The sequence below is a fragment of the Trachypithecus francoisi genome, unplaced genomic scaffold (genome assembly GCF_009764315.1).
Source record: "Trachypithecus francoisi isolate TF-2019V2 unplaced genomic scaffold, Tfra_2.0 Lachesis_group17, whole genome shotgun sequence".
Classification (NCBI taxonomy): domain Eukaryota; kingdom Metazoa; phylum Chordata; class Mammalia; order Primates; family Cercopithecidae; genus Trachypithecus; species Trachypithecus francoisi.
In genome coordinates this window covers 5,546,334-5,571,232 of record NW_022681462.1, presented here as the reverse complement: position 1 = coordinate 5,571,232, position 24,899 = coordinate 5,546,334, and the positions used below count along the sequence as shown (strand labels likewise).

The 24,899-nt window shown below is 35.5% G+C and overlaps 1 protein-coding gene and 1 pseudogene across 10 annotated transcripts in view; both read left to right on the top strand.

The window, feature by feature from the left end:
• The window catches only part of PPP4R3B (protein phosphatase 4 regulatory subunit 3B), a 75,408-nt gene that overhangs the window by 30,983 nt on the left and 19,526 nt on the right, over positions 1 to 24,899 (top strand). For 2 of the 10 annotated variants that reach the window (XM_033239089.1, XM_033239087.1), the window contains exons 5-14: positions 1,273 to 1,350; positions 3,476 to 3,592; positions 5,069 to 5,185; positions 11,490 to 11,621; positions 13,710 to 13,812; positions 15,175 to 15,270; positions 16,165 to 16,206; positions 19,174 to 19,206; positions 19,781 to 19,939; positions 24,133 to 24,302. In XM_033239089.1, coding sequence (XP_033094980.1) covers positions 1,273 to 1,350; positions 3,476 to 3,592; positions 5,069 to 5,185; positions 11,490 to 11,621; positions 13,710 to 13,812; positions 15,175 to 15,270; positions 16,165 to 16,206; positions 19,174 to 19,206; positions 19,781 to 19,939; positions 24,133 to 24,302 — 1,047 coding nt within the window. The remainder of the gene's footprint in view (positions 1 to 1,272; positions 1,351 to 3,475; positions 3,593 to 5,068; positions 5,186 to 11,489; positions 11,622 to 13,709; positions 13,813 to 15,174; positions 15,271 to 16,164; positions 16,207 to 19,173; positions 19,207 to 19,780; positions 19,940 to 24,132; positions 24,303 to 24,899) is intronic. The other 8 variants (XM_033239091.1, XM_033239090.1, XM_033239096.1 and 5 more) reach the window with 5 other exon arrangements.
• On the top strand, positions 14,000 to 14,072 carry LOC117063197 (annotated as a pseudogene).

The window sequence follows — 24,899 nt, the reverse complement described above, 5'->3', positions numbered from 1 at the left end:
TTCATAAAAATGAATTTTGAAGATAACTGAAGCTTAAAATCACCAATAATTTCCATCAATTTTTTAGCAGATTTTGATGAAATCTTCTCTAAGGTGAATTTTAATATTTATGCCCGTTTTTTCTTTTGTAATTTAATAGTCGTTGTAGAAAATTAGAAAATATAGATAACCAAAAAAGAAAATCACTCATAACCTATCACCAAGCAATAACCATAGTTAACATTCTAACCTGTACTCCTTCTAGACTTTAGACACACAAATTTATTTATTATTATTATTTTGTTGTTGTTGTTGTTGTTGAGTTGTTGCCCAGGCTCGAGTGCAATGGCACAGTCTTGGCTCACTGCAACCTCCGCCTCCCAGGTTCAAGCGATTCTCCTGCCTCAGCCTGCCTAGTAACTGGGATTAAAGACATGTGCCACCACGCCCGGCTAGTTTTGTATTTTTAGTAGAGACGGAGTTTCTCCGTGTTGGTCAGGCTGGTCTCAAACTCCCGACCTCAGGTGATCCACCCGCCTCAGCCTCCCAAAGTACTAGGATTACAGGCGTGAGCCACCGCACCCAGCCCACAAATTTATTTTTTAAAAGTACGTGCTTGACTATATTTTTCTGTTTGTCCTTTTAAACAATGCCTGGAGAAATTAGCACTTGTCTTTCTTTTTAATACCTCAGAGTCATTAGTATGAAAAGCAGTTATTGTAGTGTTATATCATTTAGTTATATCCTTGGGGACCACAAGAATGTGTAAGACTCTGCACCAGTTGGTTGTAGGTTACTGTATTTTATGAGTTCTTGTATTTTAAATAGCTTTGTAACTTTATCTGCTGCCAGAATTCAGCCTCCTTTACTGTTTTCCTTGTTCCTTGTCTTACAATTCTTCTGTTTTTCTAATCTGTTATGGACTAACAATAAGATCCTTAGACTTGTTTGAATTATGTTTAAATTAAGAGAAAGTAGACCCTGAAAGGGGGCTAGAGAATCTAAATTCAGTGAGTTTTCACGTAACACCTCTAGAACAAATATTTTTGGTTTCCAAAGAGTTATTTGTAGTTGAGGTTTTTAATTAAAGTAGATATTGATGTATTTATAACAAGAATTGAATGGTGTAGTCAAATTTTAGAAAATTTTAACACACAAATATACCCCAGAATATTAGGTTTCATAATGAAAATGCTACTTTTCAGCTATTTTTTATAATTTGTGTAAGTCATATAAATGAGTATAACCTTATATTTTTGTTAATATTTCATAGTAATTATTTTTCTCATGCAGGAAGATGAGAAGTTTTTGTCTGAAGTTTTTGCACAATTAACAGATGAGGCTACAGATGATGATAAACGGCGTGAATTGGTAAGTTACAAAATTTAAACTCTTGAAGAGCACTTATTCTTTTGGCATGCACAGCTTTTAATCTTGAATTTGCTAACTTGAGACAATTTTTTGTAATTAGATTAGTAAGAGATTAAAAGTGTGTATTTAAATTGAACTATGAAATGGTTGTTCAGAGTTTCTAAAATTTGTTTCTAGAATTTGTATATTTTAGAAAATTCTTAGGATACTCTGATGTATCACCCCCCACCATTGTATGCCTTATAAATCCCCAAACCAGATAAGTACCTTATATCAGAACACAATTACAAAACTCAGACATTTTTGTGGTTGCAGAAGTTTACATTATAGCGATGCTTCTTTTTTTCTTTTTTTTTGAGACGGAGTTTCGCTCTTGTTGCCCAGGCTGGAGTGCAATGGTGCGATCTCGGCTGACCGCAACCTCCGCCTCCCAGGTTCAAGTGATTCTCCTGCCTCAGCTTCCCGAGTAGCTGGGATTACAAACATGCGCCACCATGCCCGGCTAATTTTGTATTTTTAGTAGAGACGGAGTTTCTCCATGTTGGTCAGGCTGGTCTCGAACTCTCGACCTGAGGTGATCCACCCGCCTCAGCCTCCCAAAGTGCTGGGATTACAGGCATGAGCCACTGCACCCAGCCATGATGCTTTTCTTTTTAAACGAGAGGTAAGGAAAATGCTTCCTGAATAAATGATGTAAATAATTTGGTTCTTTGGAAATTTTTTGTTTTTATTATAAGCATTTTCTTTGAGATATAAACCATTTTGAGGAAGAGAATAGTGATTGCCATTTGCCAGATGTTTGACATTTTTTTCAAATATAATGAGATGAGAAGGGAAAGTATATATTATAGTAATGCATATTCAGTTCTGTAATTTAGCTATCTGATGTTGAATTACTAAAAGAATATCTTCAGTTTCAGATTTTTATTTATTGGTATTTCACAAAATAATGAAAGATGGCTGATTTAAAACCTGTAAGTCATCTTTAGTGTAGTTACTTATTAGTAACCTACTTAGTTTTCTCAATTGTAATGGTGGTGTTTTAGACTAGGGAAGCTTTAATGTGCATTTCAGTCCTTAAACCAGTATTATGTTTTTGAGAGATTACTGGGGACCCAGCTAGAGTTGAGTGACAGGATGGTTTCTGTGAAAATATATGTTCGTAATTCAAAACAAATTTCTTACCTGGCATTTTTGCACTGAATGTCTTTAAAGAGTTAATTGGTCAATGTTAACCTTCTGAAAGATCTCCTTTTTTTAATTTTTTCTTTTTGAAAAAGAGTCTTTCTTGCTCTTTTGCCCAGGCTGGAGTGCAGTGGCACAATTTCAACTCACTGCAACCTCCGCCACCTGGGTTCAAGTGATTCTCGTGCCTCAGCCTCCCGAGTAGCTGTGATTACAGGTGTGTGCTGCCATGCCCAGCTAATTTTTGTATATTTAGTAGAGACAGAGTTTCATCTGTTGGTCAGGCTGGTCTCAAACCCCTGGAATCGAGTGATCCACCGGCCTCAGCCTCCCTAAGTGTTGGGATTACAGGCGCGAGCCACTATGCCCCGCCAAATGTCATCTTTTCAGAGTATCCTGGTGCCTCAAAACTGACATTTAAAAACATATTAAAAACTAGCACCCCATTAAAAGTATATCTTGCATTTTTCCATACTAATAGACCAATAGGCACATCCAGCATCTTAAACAAAGTATGCATACTCTCATTTGCCTTTTATCACCAAATACCTCTGTTGACCTGTAAGGTCCCAATGGAGTAAGAAAAATGTTCTAATAACATATTTCAAAGGTTCACTTAGAAAGATGTGTTGTCAAACACTGCTATTCACTGGAAAAAAAAGAAAAAAGCAGCTTATGATGCATCTTTCAGAAAGCCAGCTTACATTTACCTTTTACTGGTGGATTTCTCTTTCTGCTTAGCAGCGTCCAGTAATGCAAGTTTTACTTTTAATGGGGTGCTAGTTTTTCATTTGTTTTTAATGTAGTTTTGAGGAGCCAGGATACTCCAAAAAAGATGAGATCCTTCAGAAGGGTGAATACCACACCATGGTAGATTATTACTATAGTGTGCCCCAAGTTTATGTTTATCAGTGTCTCACTAAAATTTCTAACATTACAGGTTAATTTTTTCAAGGAATTTTGTGCGTTTTCTCAGACATTACAACCTCAAAACAGGGATGCATTTTTCAAAACATTGGCAAAATTGGGAATTCTTCCTGCTCTTGAAATTGTAATGGTAATTATGCTGTTTCTTTTCATGTTTTTGAAGTTGTGAATTTGTAATAGACTTATATTATGGATGAGAAAGTGTATATTATAATAATGTATATTCAGTTCTATAGTTTAGCTATCTTATATTGAATTACTACAAGAATATCTTCAGTTTCAGAATTTTATTTAATTTTTAATATCAGTATGTAATCACTTGCATATAGTATGCTTTCAAGTGAGCAAAAAAAACCCACGTTTTTGCAAGACTGTTCTTTTCTGTAACAGTATTAAGTATGTTTCATAGAAGCCAGTAAAATATCTTTTGTTTTTAGATCAGTAAGTGGAATGAGGACAGACTGAAACAAGGGGATTCATGCTGCAACACAGGGTTAGGGCATAATTCTTAGACTTTTGTTTATATGAGTTTTACCCATTGGTATTTACTTTATGGAAAATTAAAACAAATTTTTAAAGTATTCATTTAAAAATGATAACCCATTATATGTTAACATAAATAATAGAACTTTTTTCACCACATTTTCTTGAGATTGAAATCAATATAACTTTTATGAAAAAATAATTTTTTCAAAACAAAAAATTTAGTGAGAAGAGTACCATTTTTTACTTTTTTTTTTCTGCTAATCCCTCTAATACCTTGCTTTATAGAAGGTGTCTAGATTCACAAAGCAGCTTCTACGTTTAATTTGTGGTGATATGATTTGTCACGCAGCCTCTGGAGAACCCCACTGTACTTATGATTGAATGAGAGTGAAAATGACAAAGCCTCAGTATTATTTATTATTATGAAATAGTCTTAATCTTGTATACTTCCTAAAAGGATGTTAGACTCCTCTCACCAGGATTCCCTGGACCACACTTTTGAGAACTGCTGGGTTGGGGAGTGTTTTCAGAATCACCTCAAGATTTTGTAACTTATCAGTCACATACTCTTCATGTGTTGGAAGGGAAAAGTATTTAGGATTACTACCTTAGAAAACTAAGTTGCACCAAAGGGTAGAAGTGCCCAAAAAGAGTTTTCAAAAGCATGCTCTATTAGGTGAGTCACAGAAAATAGAAACACTTACTAAGGGTAACCTTGGCAAATTCAGGACAAAAGGCAGATTCTGGAAGACTTTGAAGTCTTGGCTAGGAGACATTATTCAAATTTTTACATATATTTAAATAAAACCCCTTCCCATATTTTTTACAGCATTTGTAAAGCATTGCCTTATAATCCTGTGCCAATTATTATATTTAAAATCTCTGAATATTTATTTGCAGTGGTAAAAATCTGTAGAAACTGATCATTGAATTGCCTAAAAGTTTTAATATTTATAAAAAGAAAGGAAGACCATACTGGCGAGGTTATGCATATTGATTACAGTAAAACATCTTAATCCAAAAAGTTGAGAGCTAATGTATGGATTTGGAAAAGAAAAAAGAAATGTGAGAATAACTTTTGTTAACAGTCTCTTAAGTAACGTAGTTTTCCTTTTATCAGGGCATGGATGATTTGCAAGTCAGATCAGCTGCTACAGATATATTTTCTTATCTAGTAGAATTTAGTCCATCTATGGTCCGAGAGTTTGTAATGCAAGAAGCTCAGCAGAGTGATGACGTAAGTAATAATGCTGTGGTTCTGTGTGAATTACTTGTAGAGTAAGTGGTGTTTGCAAACTGTTGAGAGAAAAAACATAACATAATCTTAATCTTTCTTGGGAATAAAATAATAGATTTCTGACTAGTTGTGACTTTGGCCAAATTAGAATATGTGGCAACTGATTTTGTTTATTGTTAAAAAAAAAAAAAAAAAACACCCAGATATTCGAACCAGTATTGAGATAAACAGATTATAATAGAATCAGATTTGTAAATATTGGTCTTAAATTTCAAGTGTTAATAAAATGTAATTTCAAGCCTTAGGAGATTTACAGGTCAGGTACTTACCTAGGATAACTAAAAATTTGCTTTTGTTTGTTCAAAGAATATGTTTTAAGTAGGAATGAAAGTTTAATAATGACTTGATGAGATTAGAGACTATTTTTCTAAGTGAAGTAATTCAGGAATAGAAAACCAAACATCTTATGTTCTCAACTTACAAGTGGGAGCTAGGCTATGAGGATGCAAAGGCATAAGAATGACACAGTGGACTTTGGGGACTCAGGGAAAGGGTGGGAAGGGGGTGAAGGATAAAAAGCTACAAATAGGGTGCAGTGTATACTGCTTGGGTGATGGGTGCACCAAAATCTCACAAATCGCCACCAAAGAACTTCCTCATGTAACCAAACACCACCTGTTCCCCAACCACCTGTGGAAATAAAAAAAATTTAAAAAGAAAGTTTAATAATGAGACCAATATTGTGTTTTCCCACTACTGATATATTTAAATTTTCCCCTTAAGCTATTTTAAGGACAAGATGAACGTAGAGCTATAATTTAATGTACTTTTTTTTTTTTTTTTTGAGACGGAGTCTCACTCTGTCGCGGGGCCTGGAGTGCAGTGGCCGGATCTCAGCTCACTGCAAGCTCCACCTCCCGGGTTCTCGCCATTCTCCTGCTTCAGCCTCCCGAGTAGCTGGGACTACAGGCGCCCGCCACGTCGCCCGGCTAGTTTTTTGTATTTTTTAGTAAAGACGGGGTTTCACCGTGTTAGCCAGGATGGTCTCGATCTCCTGACCTCGTGATCCGCCTGTCTCGGCCTCCCAAAGTGCTGGGATTACAGGCTTGAGCCACCGCGCCCGGCCAAGTACTTTTTTTTTTTTTTACATTAAAAATGCCTTAGTTTTAAGTAGAAGGTAATTATAATTGTCTTCCTCTTGTTTGTTTATTTGAGACAGAGATTCCCTCTTGTTGCTCAGGCTGGAGTGCAATGGCACATTCTCGGCTCACTGTAACCTCTATGCACCACCATGCCTGGCTAATTGTGTATTTTTGGTAGAGACGAGGTTTCACCATGTTGTTCAGGGTGGTCTCGAACTCCTGACCTCAGGTGATCCACCCATCTCGGCCCCCCAAAGTGCTGGGATTACAGGCATGAGCCACCATGTCCAATCCTCTTCTTAAGGAAAGTTTTTGATTCCCAATTTTAGTTTGATGCTTACATGAGTTACCATTGAATTAAATTATAGTTGTTTTATGTGTTTTGTGTTTAATCTTGTAATGTGTCCTTAGCTTTGTGCTTTCTATGTTTGTTAGTTATTTTCAATGTTTTTTAAAGTGATTTTATTTTAGAATCAACTTGGGCTAATGCAGTATAGTCAGTAGAGAAGTAATATTTTGTGTTCTCTCTCTCTCTCTATATATATATATTTTAAAAATCAAACAATGCTAATTCTGACTTTAAAGAGAAATGCCTACTTTATTAATAATTTTATAATCTCATTGGTTTATCTTAATGCCACCCTTTACAAAAGATAACTTTGAAATTTAACACTCCCATTGCTCCATCTTCAGTGATGTGTGTGATTAAAGCCATTTATCATAAAATGACCATGAATCAATCTCAGACCATGATCATAGTAAACTGTTAACTTCAGAATTCTTAACTCTTCAAGTTTTGGTTCCTGTTTTAATTAGAAATATTTCTTGTTTAATTGATGCATAAGACTTAGAAAAGCAGCGATTGATTTTTTCACTATGAAAAGTTCCTTTCTCAGTGTTTTTTTTTCTTATAACAACCTTCAAGGGGTTTCATTTTCCTGAATTTTCTGAGAAGTAACAATTTTACAATTTTAAAACTGTGTTGCCTCAAAATAATTTAGTCCACAAGAGAAGATAAATCTAATTACAAAAAGAAACCCAAATTAAGTCTTCTACATGCTGAATTCTATATTGGGCTGGTGGTGACCTTTAGGAAGGAAACAGAAAATGACTTATCTGTATATTCAGTGGCAGTTGATATTTTAGTGCCCTTTTAAAATAAATGCTCAGCATTCAAACATTTCCTTTTGGTAAAGTATTATGGAGCAGATTTGATTATGGCAACATGGGTTACAATATTTAAATATGTATTAAGATAAAAGGAAATATTAACATATTTTACTATAGTCATTGTTTCTATCCAAGCAGAAAGGGTAAATTTAGCAATAATGTCATCTTTTTGTTATACCACAGATTGCATGTATTTTTATATTAATGGCCTTTGAAACATTCAGTAAAACTTATAGAACCTGACTGGATTAGTTAGGTGTTTTCTCATTTAAGAATAAAATCTCATATTAATTTTTTAGATATGATAATAACATTTGTGTTATTTTAAAAGAATCCTTATATTTTAAAGATTTATGCTGGCATATTTATATGAAATTTGCTTCAAAATAAATTCTGTAGTGTAGAGATAAGTTGGTGTATTAAACAAGATCGACCGTGAATTAGTAATTGTTGAAGCTGGGATGGATACATGGGATTTATTATATTATCCTCTCTAGTTCTTTATATATCTGAGATTTATCATAAAAAGAAGTTAGGAAATACATAAGCTAATCTCTATAGATTGTTCAGTATTTTGCATTAGGTCACATTTTATTTCTTAAAATTTCTCCAAGTCACAATAATAACAAAAAGAACTCCCAGATACCCTTCACACAAATTCCCCAGTTGTGTTTTTTTTGTTTTGTTTTGAGACGGAGTCTTCACTCTGTCACCCAGGCTGGAGTGCAGTAGCACAATCTCGGCTCACTGCAACCTCCGCCTCCCTGGTTCAAGCGATTCTCCTGCCTCAGCCTCCTGAGTAGCTGGGATTACAGGTGCGTATCACCTCGCCCGGCTAATTTTTGTATTTTTAGTAGAGACAGCGTTTCATCATGTTGGTCAGGCTGGTCTTGAACTCCTGATCTCGAGATCCGCCCTCCTCGTCTTCCCAAAGTGCTGGGACTACAGGCGTGAGCCACCGCACCTGGCCCAATTGTTAATATTTTATCTGTCATTTGTTTTGTCATTCTTTCTATGCTTACATTTGTATAAATACATATGCATACGTGGGTATTATTTTCTTTCTGAACCATTGAGGAGTAAGGTGCAGAAATGATGACAAACTGTCCCTTTACCCCTAGTTACTTCACTGTCAGCAACTAAAAACTCTTATATTACTACAGTATAATTATCAAAATCATGATATTAAGATTTTTATAATACTATCATCTAACTACAGTACTCATTCATATTTTATTCATTGTCCCAGTAATGTCCATTTTAACCAAGACAAAAACAAAAAGTTTCTGATCTATTATCCAACAACTTTGGTTGGTCTGTTGTTTCCTCACAGTTAGATAGATTCTAGTTACTTCTTTGTGGCAGAAATGGCATAGAAGTATCATTTCCTTCAGTGTGTCATATCAGGAAATCCCCCCAGTTTTTAAAAATGAATGTGCCAGATATGGTGGTGGTGCATGCCTGTAATCTCAGCTGCTTGGCAGGATGAGGTGGGAGGATCTCTTGAGCCTAGGAGTTCAAGACCAGCATGGGCAACATAGCAAGATCCTGCTCAAAAAAACAAAACAAAACAAAACGATTGAGTTTTCATTTTTTTCTGTCCAGGCTGTTTGTCATTCCACAGACGTAAGAAGTTGGACCATTACGTTCTGTAGAACTTGAGGAGCTACTTATAGTTGCGCTCTTCAAATCAGAATGGGTTGAAAGAAGTATCGGTTTTTATATATGTATGTGTATGTATATGTTATATATAGTCATCCCTCAGTATCTGTGGGGGATGGGTTCCAGGAAACCACCTTCCCCTCCCACTGGGACACTAGGATACCTAACTCCACTTATGCTCAAGTCTGTTATATAAAATGGCATAAAATTTGCATATAACCTATGCACATCTTCCCTTATACTTTAGATTATAATACCTGATACAATGCAAATGCTGTGTAAATAGTTGTTATACTATATTGTTGAGGGAATAAACATTGTTTAGAGAATAATAACAATAGTAATAAAAGAAAAAATCTGTACATGTTTCAGTATGGATACAACCATCCCTTTTTTTTTTCCTTTCCCGAGTATTTTTCATCCTTACTTGGTTGAATCCATGAGCATGGAACCTACAGATGCAGAGGACCAACTGTATTACTTACACACACACACGTACTTAGAAGCATTCATTAAAGTTGCTGTAAAGCAAATTATGTTAGTGGTTGTTTTTTTTTTTTTTAAGACAGAGTCCTGCTGTCACCCAGGCTGAAGTGCAGTGGCACAATCTTGGCTCACTGCAACCTCTGCCTCCTGGGTTCAAGCAATTCTCCCTGCCTCAGCCTCCTAAGTAGCTGGGTTTACAGGTGCCCACCACCACACCCAGATAATTTTTTTATATTTTTAATAGAGATGAGGTTTCACCATGTTGGCCAGGCTGGTCTCAAACTCTTGACCTCAGGCCATCCTCCCGCCTCAGCCTCTCAAATGGCTGGGATTATAGACGTGGGCCATTGCACCCAGCCAGTTAATGGACTTTTTATTAAATTCTTGTGTTTGTATTAAGCAAACTGGAAATGTTTTCACAACATTCACCAGTTATTTTTACTCTGATTCAAAATATTCTTGCTCTTGCCATTTCTTCTTTTCTCCTTTCTCCTCTTATTTACTGTATCCATCAAACCTAAGATATGCAGATGTTAATATTTCCTTGATCTTACAAGACAGTGTCAGTAAAAGATTTTTATGTAATTTTGTCATGATTACTACTTGGCTGATAGTGACTGTCAAATGTCATCAATTACAAAATGTATCTTAATTTTAAGAGGTTAAAATTTTTTTTTTTTTTTTTTTTTGAGACGGAGTCTCGCTGTCACCCAGGCTTGAGTACAGTGGCCGGATCTCAGCTCACTGCAAGCGCCGCCTCCCGGGTTCACGCCATTCTCCTGCCTCAGCCTCCCGAGTAGCTGGGCTACAGGCGCCGGCCACCACGCCCGGCTAGTTTTTGTATTTTTTATTAGAGACGGGGTTTCACCGTGTTAGCCAGGATGGTCTCGATCTCCTGACATCGTGATCCGCCCGTCTCGGCCTCCCAAAGTGCTGGGATTACAGGCTTGAGCCACCGCGCCCGGCCAAGAGGTTAAAATTTTTAAGAAATCTGTTTTAGAATCAATGAAACAAATGTAAACATCTGATTTTATTTATATTTCCCAATCACAAAATAGAGATGCCAGCTTAGAATCAGGACAGTCTCTACTAAAAATACAAAAATTAGTCAGGCATGGTGGCTCACACCTTTAATCCCAGCTACTCAAGAGGCTGAGGCAGGAGACTCGTTTGTGAGGTTGCACTGAGCCCAGATTTCCCCACTGCGCTCCAGCCTGGGCAAGAGAATGAGACTCCGTTTCAATAAATAAATAAATAAATAAATAAATAAAACCCAAGAGCATATTACTAATGTAGCAAATCTATCTGATACTAGATTGTTATATAACACAGTGTCTTCTTGCATGAAGAGTTGTGTACTGGGTTATTTTTGGTCATTTTTTCTGTTTTTTTCTTTTTTCTTTTTTTTTTTTTTTTGCTAGGAAGGATTTACTAGTTAGAGGCTGAGATAATTTATGTCTTAGGGTTACATGATCTTGTTAGTTTAGTCAACCTCTAAATTTATGCCTGAAACTGAAACTCAAAATGAATAAGAATTACTGCTAAAGAATTGTTTTCCACTTCCTATAAGTTGCAGCATGCTCTGCTTTTGTGGGTTTTCTTCTTCTTCTTCTTCTTCTTCTTTTTTTTTTTTTTTTTTTCCGGAGTGGGATTTTTTTTCACTCTAGTGTGTAGTATTTTATAGAACCTTCAAAAGCAGTAGGAATAAAAGTTTAAATAAGCTATTCCATTCTTTGTTTTTTCTCTGTATGATTCTCACTTTGCTCTTTCAGTTGGTGTTTTTGTCTTAGATCTAAACTAGGTCTAATGGAAATATGTTTTGTTTTGTTTTGTTTTGCCACCAGGATATTCTTCTTATTAATGTGGTAATTGAACAAATGATCTGTGATACTGATCCTGAGCTAGGAGGCGCTGTTCAGTTAATGGGACTTCTTCGTACTCTAATTGATCCAGAGAACATGCTGGCTACAACTAACGTAAGAAATTATTCTGAGATAAAAATGTTTTGACCAGCCGGGCGCGGTGGCTCAAGCCTGTAATCCCAGCACTTTGGGAGGCCAAGACGGGCGGATCATGAGGTCAGGAGATCGAGACCATCCTGGCTAACACGGTGAAACCCCGTCTCTAATAAAAAATACAAAAAACTAGCCAGGCGAGGTGGCGGGCACCTGTAGTCCCAGCTACTCGGGAGGCTGAGGCAGGAGAATGGCGAGAACCCGGGAGGCGGAGCTTGCAGTGAGCTGAGATCCGGCCACTGCACTCCAGCCTGGGCAACAGAGCAAGACTCCGTCTCAAAAAAAAAAAAAAAAAATGTTTTGACCTAGTCAGTTTTAGGTGGCTTTGTAATAAAAATTTTGAGAAACAAATATTTTAAGTATTTGTCCAGTTGGTATTTAAGTAGCAGTGGATTCTTACAGCAATTCATTTGTGGTAAAATACGAACTTGTAATCTATTAAAATCTTAGTAAGATGTTAAGAATTCCATTTATGGCCCTTGGCCTCTGTGTGTTAATTTCTTGAAATTTAATACACAACATTGTGAATATACTTAACACTACTAAACTGTACACTTAAAAATGATAAAATTATTATTATTATTATTATTTTGAGAGGGAGTCTCACTCAGTCGCCAGGCTGGAGTGCAGTGGCGTAATCTTGGCTCACTGCAACCTCTGCCTCTCAGGTTCAAACAATTCTTCTTTCTCAGCCTCCCGAGTAACTGGGACTACAGATGCATGCCACCACACCTGGTTAATTTTTGTATTTTTAGTAGAGATGCGGTTTCACCATGTTTGTCAGGCTGGTCTTGAACCCCTGACCTCAGATGATCCACCCACCTGAGCCTCCCAAAGTGCTGGGATTACAGGTGTGAGCCACTGCGCCTGACCAATAAATTTTTACATAGCAAGTTTTATGTTGTGTGATTTTATCACAATAAAAAAGGAAAAATTTATACTGAATGATCTTAATTACATAAGACATTTAAAAAGATTTAAGGAGTAAGTCCTTAATACTTAAGGATTAGATACTCCAGAATATTAATAGTCATTCTCTCAATATGGAGGGATATTTTCTTTATAAAATTTCCTTCATATTTAGAGAATATGTACGTTGTTTTTAAATCATTACAAGTTTGTATGCCCAATTGTGTAAAAAATAGTGGCAAAATCCATAGACATTATTTTCCAAATTTTCAAATTACAAAATTTTAAAATGCTAAAAATTGATTTAAATTTTGTCTCTTCATCTAGTGGCTTGATAACGTGATTCAGTGGTTTTTAAAATTTGGATAGATTTAGTGAAATCTGGGGTTCCAAATTTTAAGTAGTTAAGTTGCTATCACATGGGCTTAATTGGTTCTTTTTCTTTCTAAATATTTTTATTTTTCCAAAACAGATTCATATGTGCCTTTTCCACACATTTGAATGTTATTTTTAAAGTTGAGAGAATTTTCTTTCTTTGTTACATTCTTGGGAAAAACTCAATACACTGCAAAGAGAGAGAGACAAATGGGATCAATAGTGATTATGGTGTATGCTGTTCTGACTTACATGTTGTTTATTTTGTGTGTGTTTTATGTTTTCTATTTGTGTTGAGAACACTTAAAATCTGCTCTCTTAGCAGTTTGCAAGTGTAATAAATTGTTGGTAATATATTGTTATTATATATGTTGTACAATAGATTGGTTCTTCATTGAATTTCATATTCATATCACAGGCATCTTTTGGAAAAAATTATTTTGAATAATTTTCCTCAAAAAAACATTTTGTGATGCTATCTGATCTTGCCTTCATTTTTACTTAGTATATAATATGAAGTAGACTTAATTTTCAGTTCCACAGAAATAAGATTAAAGTGAATATAGTTAGTTTTTGGTTCTTTCACAAGATATAACCAAGTGTTTGATTTTTGTTACAGTATCTTAAAGTATCTGCTTATATATGATCTGTACTGCTAATTCTTTTTGTTTTGTTTTGGTTCTAGAAAAGGTATGTACTGCTAATCTTGAAGATATTTTTTATTTACAAAAGTAACAGTATTCTTTTAAACATTCTGTGTTTCAGAAAACTGAAAAAAGTGAATTTCTAAATTTCTTCTACAACCATTGTATGCATGTTCTCACAGCACCACTTTTGACCAATACTTCAGAAGACAAATGTGAAAAGGGTAGGATCTCTTATTTATCTACTATGATTTCTGTTTTTAAAGAAGGATGAGATAAATATTAAACTAACAGGCAATTTACTTGAGACTTTATATGACAGGGAAATTACGACTGAAAAACTTAAACTGCAATATAAAATTATGATTTTCTTGTTTCTTAGGGTTATGGAAGTGAATGGTAAAATGTGGCAAGACTATTCTTTCAGGGGCCATTTCTGTAGTTTGTTACTACAGAAGTTTCTCTGAATGTGTAGACCACTGGCGGAAAACAAAAAAAGAAAATGTGGCAAACAGTATTACACACTTGGAATTGAGATGTAGACACTTATCAAAAGAAAGCGTTGTCCCCAAATTTGTGAGAGTTGATATCTAGAATGAGTAGGAGCAAATAGTATAAATATTTTAACTTAGTCTCCAAATGCACATTCATATGCCAATATATGCTGATATATATGGGCAAGGCTTTTTCATTAGTATTTTTAAAATTGCATTTCCATATTCTCTTTGTTATATAATCAGCACCCGTAATTCATCAGCTGCAATTTCTGTTTCAGTTTATTAAAATGGAGTGAAAATCTAAAAATATTTTTGAAGGAGTCTGAGTGCAGAATCCTACTATGGTTTTAGTATATCCCTCTAGGTAATCATAGTTGCATATATCTAATTTGGAGGCAATTTTTAAATTGAGTTCTACTATATTCAGCTTAGCCATAGATATTACAGTTCTCTGAGATTTCATCAATCTCAGAGATTTCATCAATCTCATATGTTACCATATGACCATAATACATACTAACGTAAGCAAAGGACTTTGAAAAGCTTACAACTTACTTAGTGAAATCAGAAATATGTGGAGCATAGTAGAACATTAGCCACTATCTGAAAATATTTGTTAACCTGAAGAGTCACTTAAAAGGAAGTTAGTTAGGAGAATTTTATGAAACTAATAAGTTGAAACATGAGCACACCCTGTGTAATACTATCAGTTCCATTTCTGAGTATATACTCTAGGGAATGTGCATATGCATGACAGGTACAAGAATGTTGCTGCATTGTTTGTGGTAGGAAAATGAATAAAATATGTTTTTTTCATATAATGGAATACTATATAGCAGTTAAAATAATTGAATTTTGATGTATCAACTGAATAATTCCCCAAAATATCAAGGTGAATGGGTACAAAAGCACATCACAGAGGGTTTTCTTGCAGAATGGTTCCATTTATATAAATAAAAATAATGCATTTTTTATGTTCATTTTAATAAAACACTTCCAGCTTACAGAAATATATAGATAATAGTATAACAGACACTCATATACTCCCTGTTGGCTTTATAAAAACTAACTTGCCATATTTTTTTTCAGATTTTTTTTTAAAACATTACAGATATAGTTGGAGTTTCGTATGTACCCCTTCACATTCCCATTCCCATTCTACCCCCTCTTCCTCCATCTCTCAAGGTATGCTGAATTTGGAGTTTATCACTCCTGTGTTTACTTATGTTGTTATGATGTGTATATATGGTATTATTTTTCATATTTTCAAAGTTGCTATAAATTTAATGTCTGTCATACGTATTATTCTGCATATTTTTTTATCCAGTGTTATTTTTGAGATCTGTTCGTGTTGATACCTGTTCATATTGATCTAATTCATATTGAAATAGAGTTCTTATTTATTTTTAACTCCTACATAATCCTCTCTTACGAGTATGCTGTAATAGAGCCATTCTGCCTCTAATGTGCATTTGTTTCTAGCTTTTTGCTATTACAAATAATGCTCCAGTTACATTCTTGTGTTTCCCTATGCACATGTGCCTTGATGTGCTCTAGAATGTATGCCTAGAAATTGGAACTTATTTATAATGGCCTACTTAATTGAGTTTTTTGTTTTTTTAATTTAAAGCATAAACACATTTATTACTCTGGAGTTTTAAAAATTCTTGTATTTTCTGTTTTTAAAAATGATATGTATAATGGATGATCAAATGCAAATATTATTTTAAAAAATTAAAAATAAAAAAACAAACATGATATGAAGAGAAATATCCTAATTGTTGAATGATGAATAGGAGAAGGTAAAAGAAGATATGTCGGTTTTATCCCTGGTTGTAATCTTACTTTTTATCAGAATATATATGCTATGTTGTCTTTTAATAATTCTACAGCTACATCCACTTTTGTAAAAGATTGCAGATACAGTTATAATTTTGCTGAAGCAACCAAGTCTTAATGGTTATTTTGAGGGTAAAATGGATTATGATTGAAGTCATGCATTGTATATTATAAAGTACTAGGGAAAGGTGGGATATTATTACTGAAGTATTTGATTTTAATTTTTAATTTTTTTATTAGATAATATAGTTGGATCAAACAAAAACAACACAATTTGCCCTGGTAAGTATAAATTCATACTTTACGAATACATGCAAATTATAAACTTTTTTTCTGCTTTTAGTGTAATGCACTTATATAAGTCTAAGAAAAGCATATTTTGGCATAAAAACAAAATCCAAGAACAAATTTACTTTTGTCTGTATTGTAAAGAAAAAATTCCACTATCTCCAGTATTAAAAATAGAAAACTAGTTGGAATTCTGTTGTTTTTTCCCTGAAAATGTATAGCTTGTTTTCTGACGTTGTTATGAGAAGGCATTGTCTGAAAGTCGAGGATTTAGTTCTTATTTTGAAATGTAGTAAACTAAGACCAGTTACTTTGCAACTAACTTTCATGACCACTTTATGCTTATTGTTCATGAATCTGAATCAAAAAGTAGTTGTTCCTATTTAGAACAGGCATAGTAGGTATGGGCTTGATACTAATAAAGACATGTGCTGTGTACACCTAGTGTCCCATGCCTTTTCTGCCAGCCTCATCAAATCTCAAAGGGGAGGCAGTTTCAAATAAGGAGGCTGTTTAGAGATTGGACTATTTAGAGATATGAGTAATTTCTTGTCCCAGTTATGAAGACAAGACATTTGTTTAACACTGTAGGTCATTGGTTTTTGTTTTGTTTTGTTTGTTTGTTTTGGTTTTTTTTGAGATGGAGTCTAACTCTGTCGCCCAGGCTGGAGTGCAGTGGCACAGTCTTGGCTTACTGCAACTTCTGCCTCCCAAGTTCAAGCGATTCTTCTGCCTGAGCCTCCCAACTTTTTGTATTTTTAGTAGAGATGGGGTTTCACCGTGTTAGCCAGGGTGGTCTTGATCTCCTGACCTCGTGATCTACCTGCCTCGGCCTCCCAAAGTGCTGGGATTAGAGGTGTGAGCCACTGCGCCCGGCTTGTTTTTGTTTTTTCAATTTAATTTCCACATACAGCATTGAGGGTCAAGGTTAAAAAATCTTTTGTAATAAAATTTGGGAATTGAGAAATAAAGAAGAATTGCTTTTTTGTTTGTTTGTTTGTTTGAGACAGAGTCTCACTCTGTCACCCAGGCTAGAGTGCAGTGGCATGATTTCGGCTCACTGCAGCCTCTATCTCCTGGGTTCAAGCGATCTCCCACCTCAGCCTCCCAAGTAGCTAGGATTACAGGTGCATGCCACCACGCCCAACTAGTATTTTTTGTATTTTTAGTAGAGACGGGGTTTCACCATGTTGGCCAGACTGGTCTCAAACTCCTGACCTCAGGCGATCCACCCACCTTGGCCTCCCAAAGTGCTGGGATTACAGGCATGAGCCACCGCACCTGGCCAGGAATTGCCTTTAATGGTGAGGGACTAGTTCAGTTTTTGGCTGTGGTACTGGCTGTTGTAGAAATTGGTCTGGAGCAAGTGAAACTCTTTACTTGCATTTAAAGTATAAACAGTCCTTGAAATATCAGAATTTTATTTTGTGTATTTATATGTGATGGTCATTCTGTTATTAGAAAGAATGCTAATTTATTCCCCATAGCATTGTAGTTCCCCAAAATATTTATGTATATAATCGCAAGTAAATAAAATAGTTGTACTAGATGATGTCATTTTTTAAAAAATTCTGTAAGACTGTGATTTTATAATTTCCTTACAGCTTAATATTTCCTTGTCTAGCCAAGCGTGGTGGCTCACACCTGTAATCTCAGCACTTTGGGAGGCCGAGGCAGGAGGATCGGTTGAGCCCAGGAGTTAGAGACCAGCCTGGGCAACATAGTGAGACCTTGTCTCTACAAAAAATAAACTGGGCATGGTGGTATGTCCCTGTGGTCCCAAGCTACTAGGGAGGCTGAGGTGGCAGGATCACTTGAGTCTGGGAAGTTGAGGCTGCAGTGAGCCGAAATTGCACCAGTGCCCTCCAGCCTGGGTGACATAGTGATACCTTGTCTGAAACAACAAGAAAATATTTCCTTGTCTAAAGCACTTATAATAGGGGTGTGTGGTTGTCCATATGAGCCCTTGACATAAATTAAAATTTGATGTTCAAGAAGCAGTTCAAAATCATTTCATGGATGTATAAACCAAAGCCTCAGGAAAAGAAAAAATGCAAGTTTATTCAGTAAGTCCCTCTCTATGGATATCATGAGTTGATATTTTAAAAGTTGTATATAGTCGGGGCTCAGTGGCTCATGCCTGTAATCCCAGCACTTTGGGAGGCCAAGGCGGGCGGATCACAAGGTCAGGAGATTGAGACCATCCTGGCTAACATGCTGAAACCCCGTCTGTACCAAAAATACAAAAAGAAAAAAAAGTTAGCCAGGAGTGGTGGTGGGCGCCTGTAGTTCCAGCTACTCGGGAGGCTGAGGCAGGAGAATGGCGTGAACCCGAGAGGCAGAGCTTGCAGTGAGCCGAGATAGCGCCATTGCACTCCAGCCTGGGCTACAGAGCCAGACTCTGTCTCAAAAAAAAAAAAAAAAGTTGTATATGAAATTATATTAAATTATGCTTAAGAATCTTAGGCTGGACGTGGTGGCTCACGCCTGTAATCCCAGCACTTTGGGAGGCTGCGGTGGGCAGATCACGAGGTCAGGAGATTGAGACCATCCTGGCTAACTTGGTGAAACCCCGTCTCTACTAAAAACACAAAAAAATTAGCCGGGCGTGGTGGTGAGCGCCTGTAGTCCCAGCTGCTTAGGAGGCTAAGGCAGGAGAATGACGTGAACCCGGGAGGTGGAGCTTGCTGTGAGCCAAGATCGTGCCACTGCACTCCAGCCTGGGTGACAGAGCAAGACTCCGTATGAAAAAAAAAAAAAAAAGAATCTTGATGTAATATTTTTCATTTGATATTCAAACAGCCAAAAATATCCTTTTCTTAAAATGTCTTTTCTAAAAGCATAGAATTTTTCTTGAGAAATTTGTATTGAGCCACTTTAGGCAAAAAGTTTTAAGTATTTTTTTTAATGGTGGGCCCTTTTATAGATTTATTAATATTAATAATATAGCATTTATTACAGAAACATTACCAAGAACTCCTCAATGCCATCAAGGTATTATTATCATGTTCATATATTTTTATTGCTCTTCTTTCTGTATTTCATATTTTATGCAAATATGAGTCTTAGTTATCTAGTAGGTAAAACGGATAATATGCTTCTGCCTAATGAAAAAGTAAAAATCTACAGCCTTTTTAATGGATGTGAAAATGGAGGAAATGGGCCAGGCGCAGGAGCTTACACTTGTAATCCCAGCGCTATGGGAGGCTAAGGTGGGAGTATTGCTTGAGCCCAGAGTTTGAGACAGCCGGGACAACATAGTGAGGCCGCATCTCTACAAAAAATTGAAAAAAAAAAATTAGCTAGCATGGTGGCATACATCTGTAGTTCCAGCTACTCTGGCAGCTGAGGTGGGAGGAACAGTTGAGTCTGGGAGGTGGAAGCTGCAATGTGCCATAATCGCGCCACCACACTCCAAACTGGGTGACAGAGTGAGACCTTGTCTCAAAAAAAAAAAAAAAAAAAGGAGTAATTACAGTTTAGATTTTGTTATGAAATAGGATGTAAGCTTTATTTATTCTTTATTTAGATATATTCAGTATTTTCATGAGATTACTTTCTTTTGTAGATAATTATCAAACAGCACAGCTACTTGCCTTAATTTTAGAGTTACTCACATTTTGTGTGGAACATCACACATATCACATTAAAAACTATATTATGAACAAGGACTTGCTAAGAAGAGTCTTGGTCTTGATGAATTCAAAGCACACTTTTCTGGCCTTGTGTAAGTATAAAATGTTTTAAGGAGCAACATTTTTAATAGAGATAAAGCTGAAGTTACCCATTTGAAGTTATTTATTAGCAGTGTATATTCTATGAATGAGATGATTGTGAGAAGTCCTACTCTTTTGTTCTTATGTAAAGCGCAAGAGGACTAGGTTGTAGTGATTTTCCCACCCACATATTGCTCACATTTAGATTCAATGAGCCTAACTTTTGTTGTGATACAATACCATGTGCAGTGACAGCATTTTACTAACAGAACCAGTCCTGCTGTTTTTTTTTACATCTACTTCATCAAACTGTCATTTAGTAGTCACTCTTTATAATTATCCTGATATTTGCATCAATGTTGATTTTTGGCATACTATAAACTAAAAAAGTTTCATAATTTCACCTGCAAACAGAAAGAAACATCCTCTCTCCAAATGAAAAGGACTTTGTGGTTTTATTCTGACCATAAAAATTATAGCTTAAATATAGACATTTAATTTAATGTAAAGAGAAAATGTTAATCTCCCTAATCTTTATTTTTATGGACTTAAAATAGCCAGTGTTAACTATCTGCATTATTTCTTTTTTTAATACCCATACCAATTTAAATAATAAACATATTCACACATGTATAGAGGATTTTTTTGTGTTTTTTATATTTACAAAACAGGATCATACCAACTCATTTCTCAGCTCCCTAATACTACTCTAGCTTAATCAATATTGTGTAGACTGATTTTATTCCTGGAGATAGCTGAGTAAGATTTTATGGTGTGGCTCTTCCACAGATTCTTCTGCCATTCTCCAGTGAATAAATTACAAGATTGTTTTTGCTTTTTTGCCACTCCAAACCTCACTGTAGTAAATAGTCTAGTACATAAATCTTTTAAGTACTGATTTATTTCTTTCTATAGGATAGATTCTCAATAATGGGATTGGTAAGACAAAATGTTTATCTGTTTTATACTTTTTAATGTATCCCTTTAAGTTTTAATTTACCATATAGCTGCCAGATTACTTCCCCCAAAATTGAAGCACTTTGACATTCTCCCAGCATTCAGTGTTACTAATTTTAAAATGTTATCAATCTGATAATGGAAAATGTGGTATCTCATTGTTATTCTAATTTGCATTTTCCCTGACAGCATCTTTTCATATATTAGTGTACTTTGCATTTTTATCTGTTGTGAATTGCCAGTTATCTTTTTCTTAGAGCTTTTTGTATATTAGAGATATTAACGGTTTATCATGTTTTGAGGAGAACAAACATGTCTATCTTCATTGTCTTTTGTCTTTGCCTTTATTTATAGTATTGTTTTCCAAATAACTTTAAAATTTCTTTGTGATGACAAAAATGTCTTTGTTTTCCTTTTATGACTTTTAGGTTTTTTGTTTTGCTTAGGAAAGTCTATGTCCTAAGATTATGCAGATATTCTCACTTTCTTCTGATATCTTCATTTTCTTTTTTACATTTATATATGTAGCACATGTGAACTTTGTTTTTGCATATACTTTGAAATGAGAGTGTTTGAAATGAGTGTTTCCTAGATATATAGCCAACAGTATCAGCACGTTTATTAAGGCAACCATACCTTTCCCCTTTCCTTCTGAATTGAAATATAATTTCTCTTATACAGTAAGTTAACATATATATACTTTTGTTTTATTTCTGGACTGTCGTTTAATTTCACCAAATGAAAAAGTACCAGTGTTGGCCAGGCGCAATGGCTCACGCCTGTAATCCCAACACTTTGGGAGGCCAACGTGGGTGGATCACCTGAGGTCAGGAGTTCGAGAGCAGCCTGGGCAACATGACCATCTCTACTGAAAATGCAAAAATTAGCCAGGCATGGTGGTGTATGTCTATAATCCCAGCTACTCAGGAAGCTGAGGCAGGAGAATCGCTTGAACCTGGGAGACGGAGGTTAAAGTGAGCTGAGATTGCTCCACTGCACTCTAGCCTGGGCAACAGAGCAAGACTCTGTCTCAAAAAAAAAAAAAACAAATTAAAAAAACCCAGTGTTTATTATATTATGCCAGGCATTATCGTGTCTCTGTTGTAAGGTTTAATACCTACTGAGACCCCTTCACTTTTGTTTTTCATACTTTTCTTGGTTGTTCTTAGACATTTTTTTCTTTCATAATAACTAAATGATTATGTCCAGTTCATTTTGATTGGAATTACATTATATTTTTATATTAATTTTGGAATGGTTGATGTTCTTAAGACAGATTTTCCTGTTTGGTTCTCTATAAATAGTACTTTTTGATGACTGCAGAGTACTTCTCTTAATATGAACATGTCAATTGAGTGCATTTCCTTTTTTTTTTTTTTTTTTTTTTTTCTGAGACAGAGTCTCGCTCTGTTGCCCAGACTGGAGTATAGTGGTGCAGTCTCGGTTCACTGCAACTTGTGCTTCCGGGGTTCAAGTGATTCTCCTGCCTCAGCCTCCCGAGTAGCTGGGATTACAGGCGCCTTCCACCACACCTGGCTAATTTTTTGTATTTTTTGTAGAGACGGAGTTTCACCATGTTTGCCAGGCTGATCTTGAACTCCTGACCTCGTGATCCACCCTCCTCAGCTTCCCAAAGCACTGAGATTACAGGCGTGAATCACTGCACCCAGCCACAATTTCCAATATTTAAATGTTTATATCATTTCAAGGTTTCTATTATTGTAAGCAGGGCTGTTGTAACTATAGTTTTGTGTACGTATCAGTTCATTTATCAGCAGTGTATAAGTCTGCCTCTTTGCTCACACACTTGCCAGTGCTTCAGTCTGTTGCATCTTAAGTAAACCATTTCTTATCCTGCCACAAAAAGAGGGGAGATTGCAAGTCTAACATTTCTCCCCATACTTGTTTGGTGTTACAGTTTAACATTTATACCTTATGTGGCCTATTTCTGTTTTATTCTCAGATAATGTTTAGAACCTCTTGTGACAGGCACACTTCTTTATTTAATGAGTTTCATCTATGAATAGAGGGTTGGAATGAGAAAATGACTTATAAAATCAGAACCCTTGTGTTTTGAAGATTTGCGTAGTGGTATCTGTAGAATAAATTAAACTACTTAGGGGAAAGGATACAAGTTAAAGGATCAACAAATATAAAACTAAAGGATTGAAATTACAGTCCTTCCTCTTCCATAAAATTTTTAGCAGTAATATTGCTAAATTTAGTAAGCTTTATTTAGCTGCTCACGAGTTAAAAATGAGATTTCTATTCAGTATCCTAAAATGTGAAGTGAAGTTATACTTCTTATTGATTACTCTGTTTTTCTTTTAACAAATACAATCTGATCTGCCACAGTGCATGTTTAGCCAGGTAAAATAGCTTGTAAGCAATTGGTACATAAGAGAATGATGTCATTATAATATGGAGATAGGATTGGTTCACAAATGTTTGTTTGTTTGTTTGTGTTTTGAGACAGAGTCTCATAGACGGGGTTTCACCATGTTGGCCAGGCTTGTCTCAATCTCCTGACCTCGTGATCCGCCCGCCTTGGCACAAATCTTTTTTCAAGGCAAAGAAAAGTAGAATAGTGTGAGTGGAAATAGCCTTCATCAAAGAAGGAAAAAACCTTTAGATCTCCTGTTATGTGATTGGCATCTGGCATCAGGAGCCTCTTTAGCTGTATTTTCAGAAAATTAAAAACAAGCTTTTGCCTCTAAATCGCCCTCCCTCAGAGAGGCAAGGCAATCTTAGCTCATGGCAGGTTGCCCACTCCTGTGCCCACCTTAATGACAGTGCCCCCAACTGATTCTGAGCTGCCTTCACTGCATTGTCTCAGCATCCACCAGCACTGCTCTAAATACTGCTAGCATTTTGCATATTTTTTAATCTCTGTCGTAGAGCTACCTGCCTGGGTAGTTTATCTCCTAGATTCCAATTACTGTTTGTTGTTGTTGTTGTTGTTAGTTCTGGCTACAGAGTTGTACAGGTTTTGAGCGGTCCTCTGCAGCTCTGTTTTCCTCCAAGTCCGGTTGTACTGAACAGTTTTACTTTTCATTTTAAAGGAGTTTACTTTTTACTTTGTGCACAGTTTTACTTTTCATTTTAAAGGAGTTTACTTTTTACTTTGTGCACAGTTTTACTTTTCATTTTAGAAGAGCATATACATTGTTTTATGGTGGGAAAACACCTGTATAATAATTGATTTTAGTAAGATCATTAACTTATTCCCTATATTATGTTTTATTAGGTGCTCTTCGCTTTATGAGGCGGATAATTGGACTTAAAGATGAATTTTATAATCGTTACATCACCAAGGGAAATCTTTTTGAGCCAGTTATAAATGCACTTCTGGATAATGGAACTCGGTACAATCTATTGAATTCAGCTGTTATTGAGTTGTTTGAATTTATAAGAGTGGTAAGTTTATATAAAACAACTGTTATTATATGTAATTTTATGTATATAAATAATTTTTTATGTAAAAGTAAAAGAATTATATGTAAGCAAAGTGACTTCATTCCCTTTTCACCCCTGAAATTATATATTCCATGTGTCTTAGAATCTATTTCTAATGAACTGAAATTTAAAAAATCAGTAGCTTTTTAATTCTTATTTACCACATGGTTATAGTTTAGTGGTTTTTATTTTTGACGCTAATATTTTTAGACGCTAATATTTTTAATTGTGAAATATAAAAGTGAAATTCAGCATAGTCTTTCAGCCCATATTTACTTGATTTTCTCAGTTCCATTTTTATTGGCCAAATGTTTTATGATCTCATTTGGTGTATGTGGACATTTCAGTCAATCATGCCTTAGTCACGTGATCTTTTAGGAGAAGGTGATATTTTTATTGTAAAGGTAGTGATTTAAAAAGAGTAAGGATGGAAAAATAATTCATTTGGTGTTGGGTGTGATAGCTCACATCTGTAATCCCAGCACTTTGGGAGGCCTGGGCGGGCAGATCACTTAAGGTCAGGAGTTCGTAACCAGCCTGGCCAACATGATGAAACCC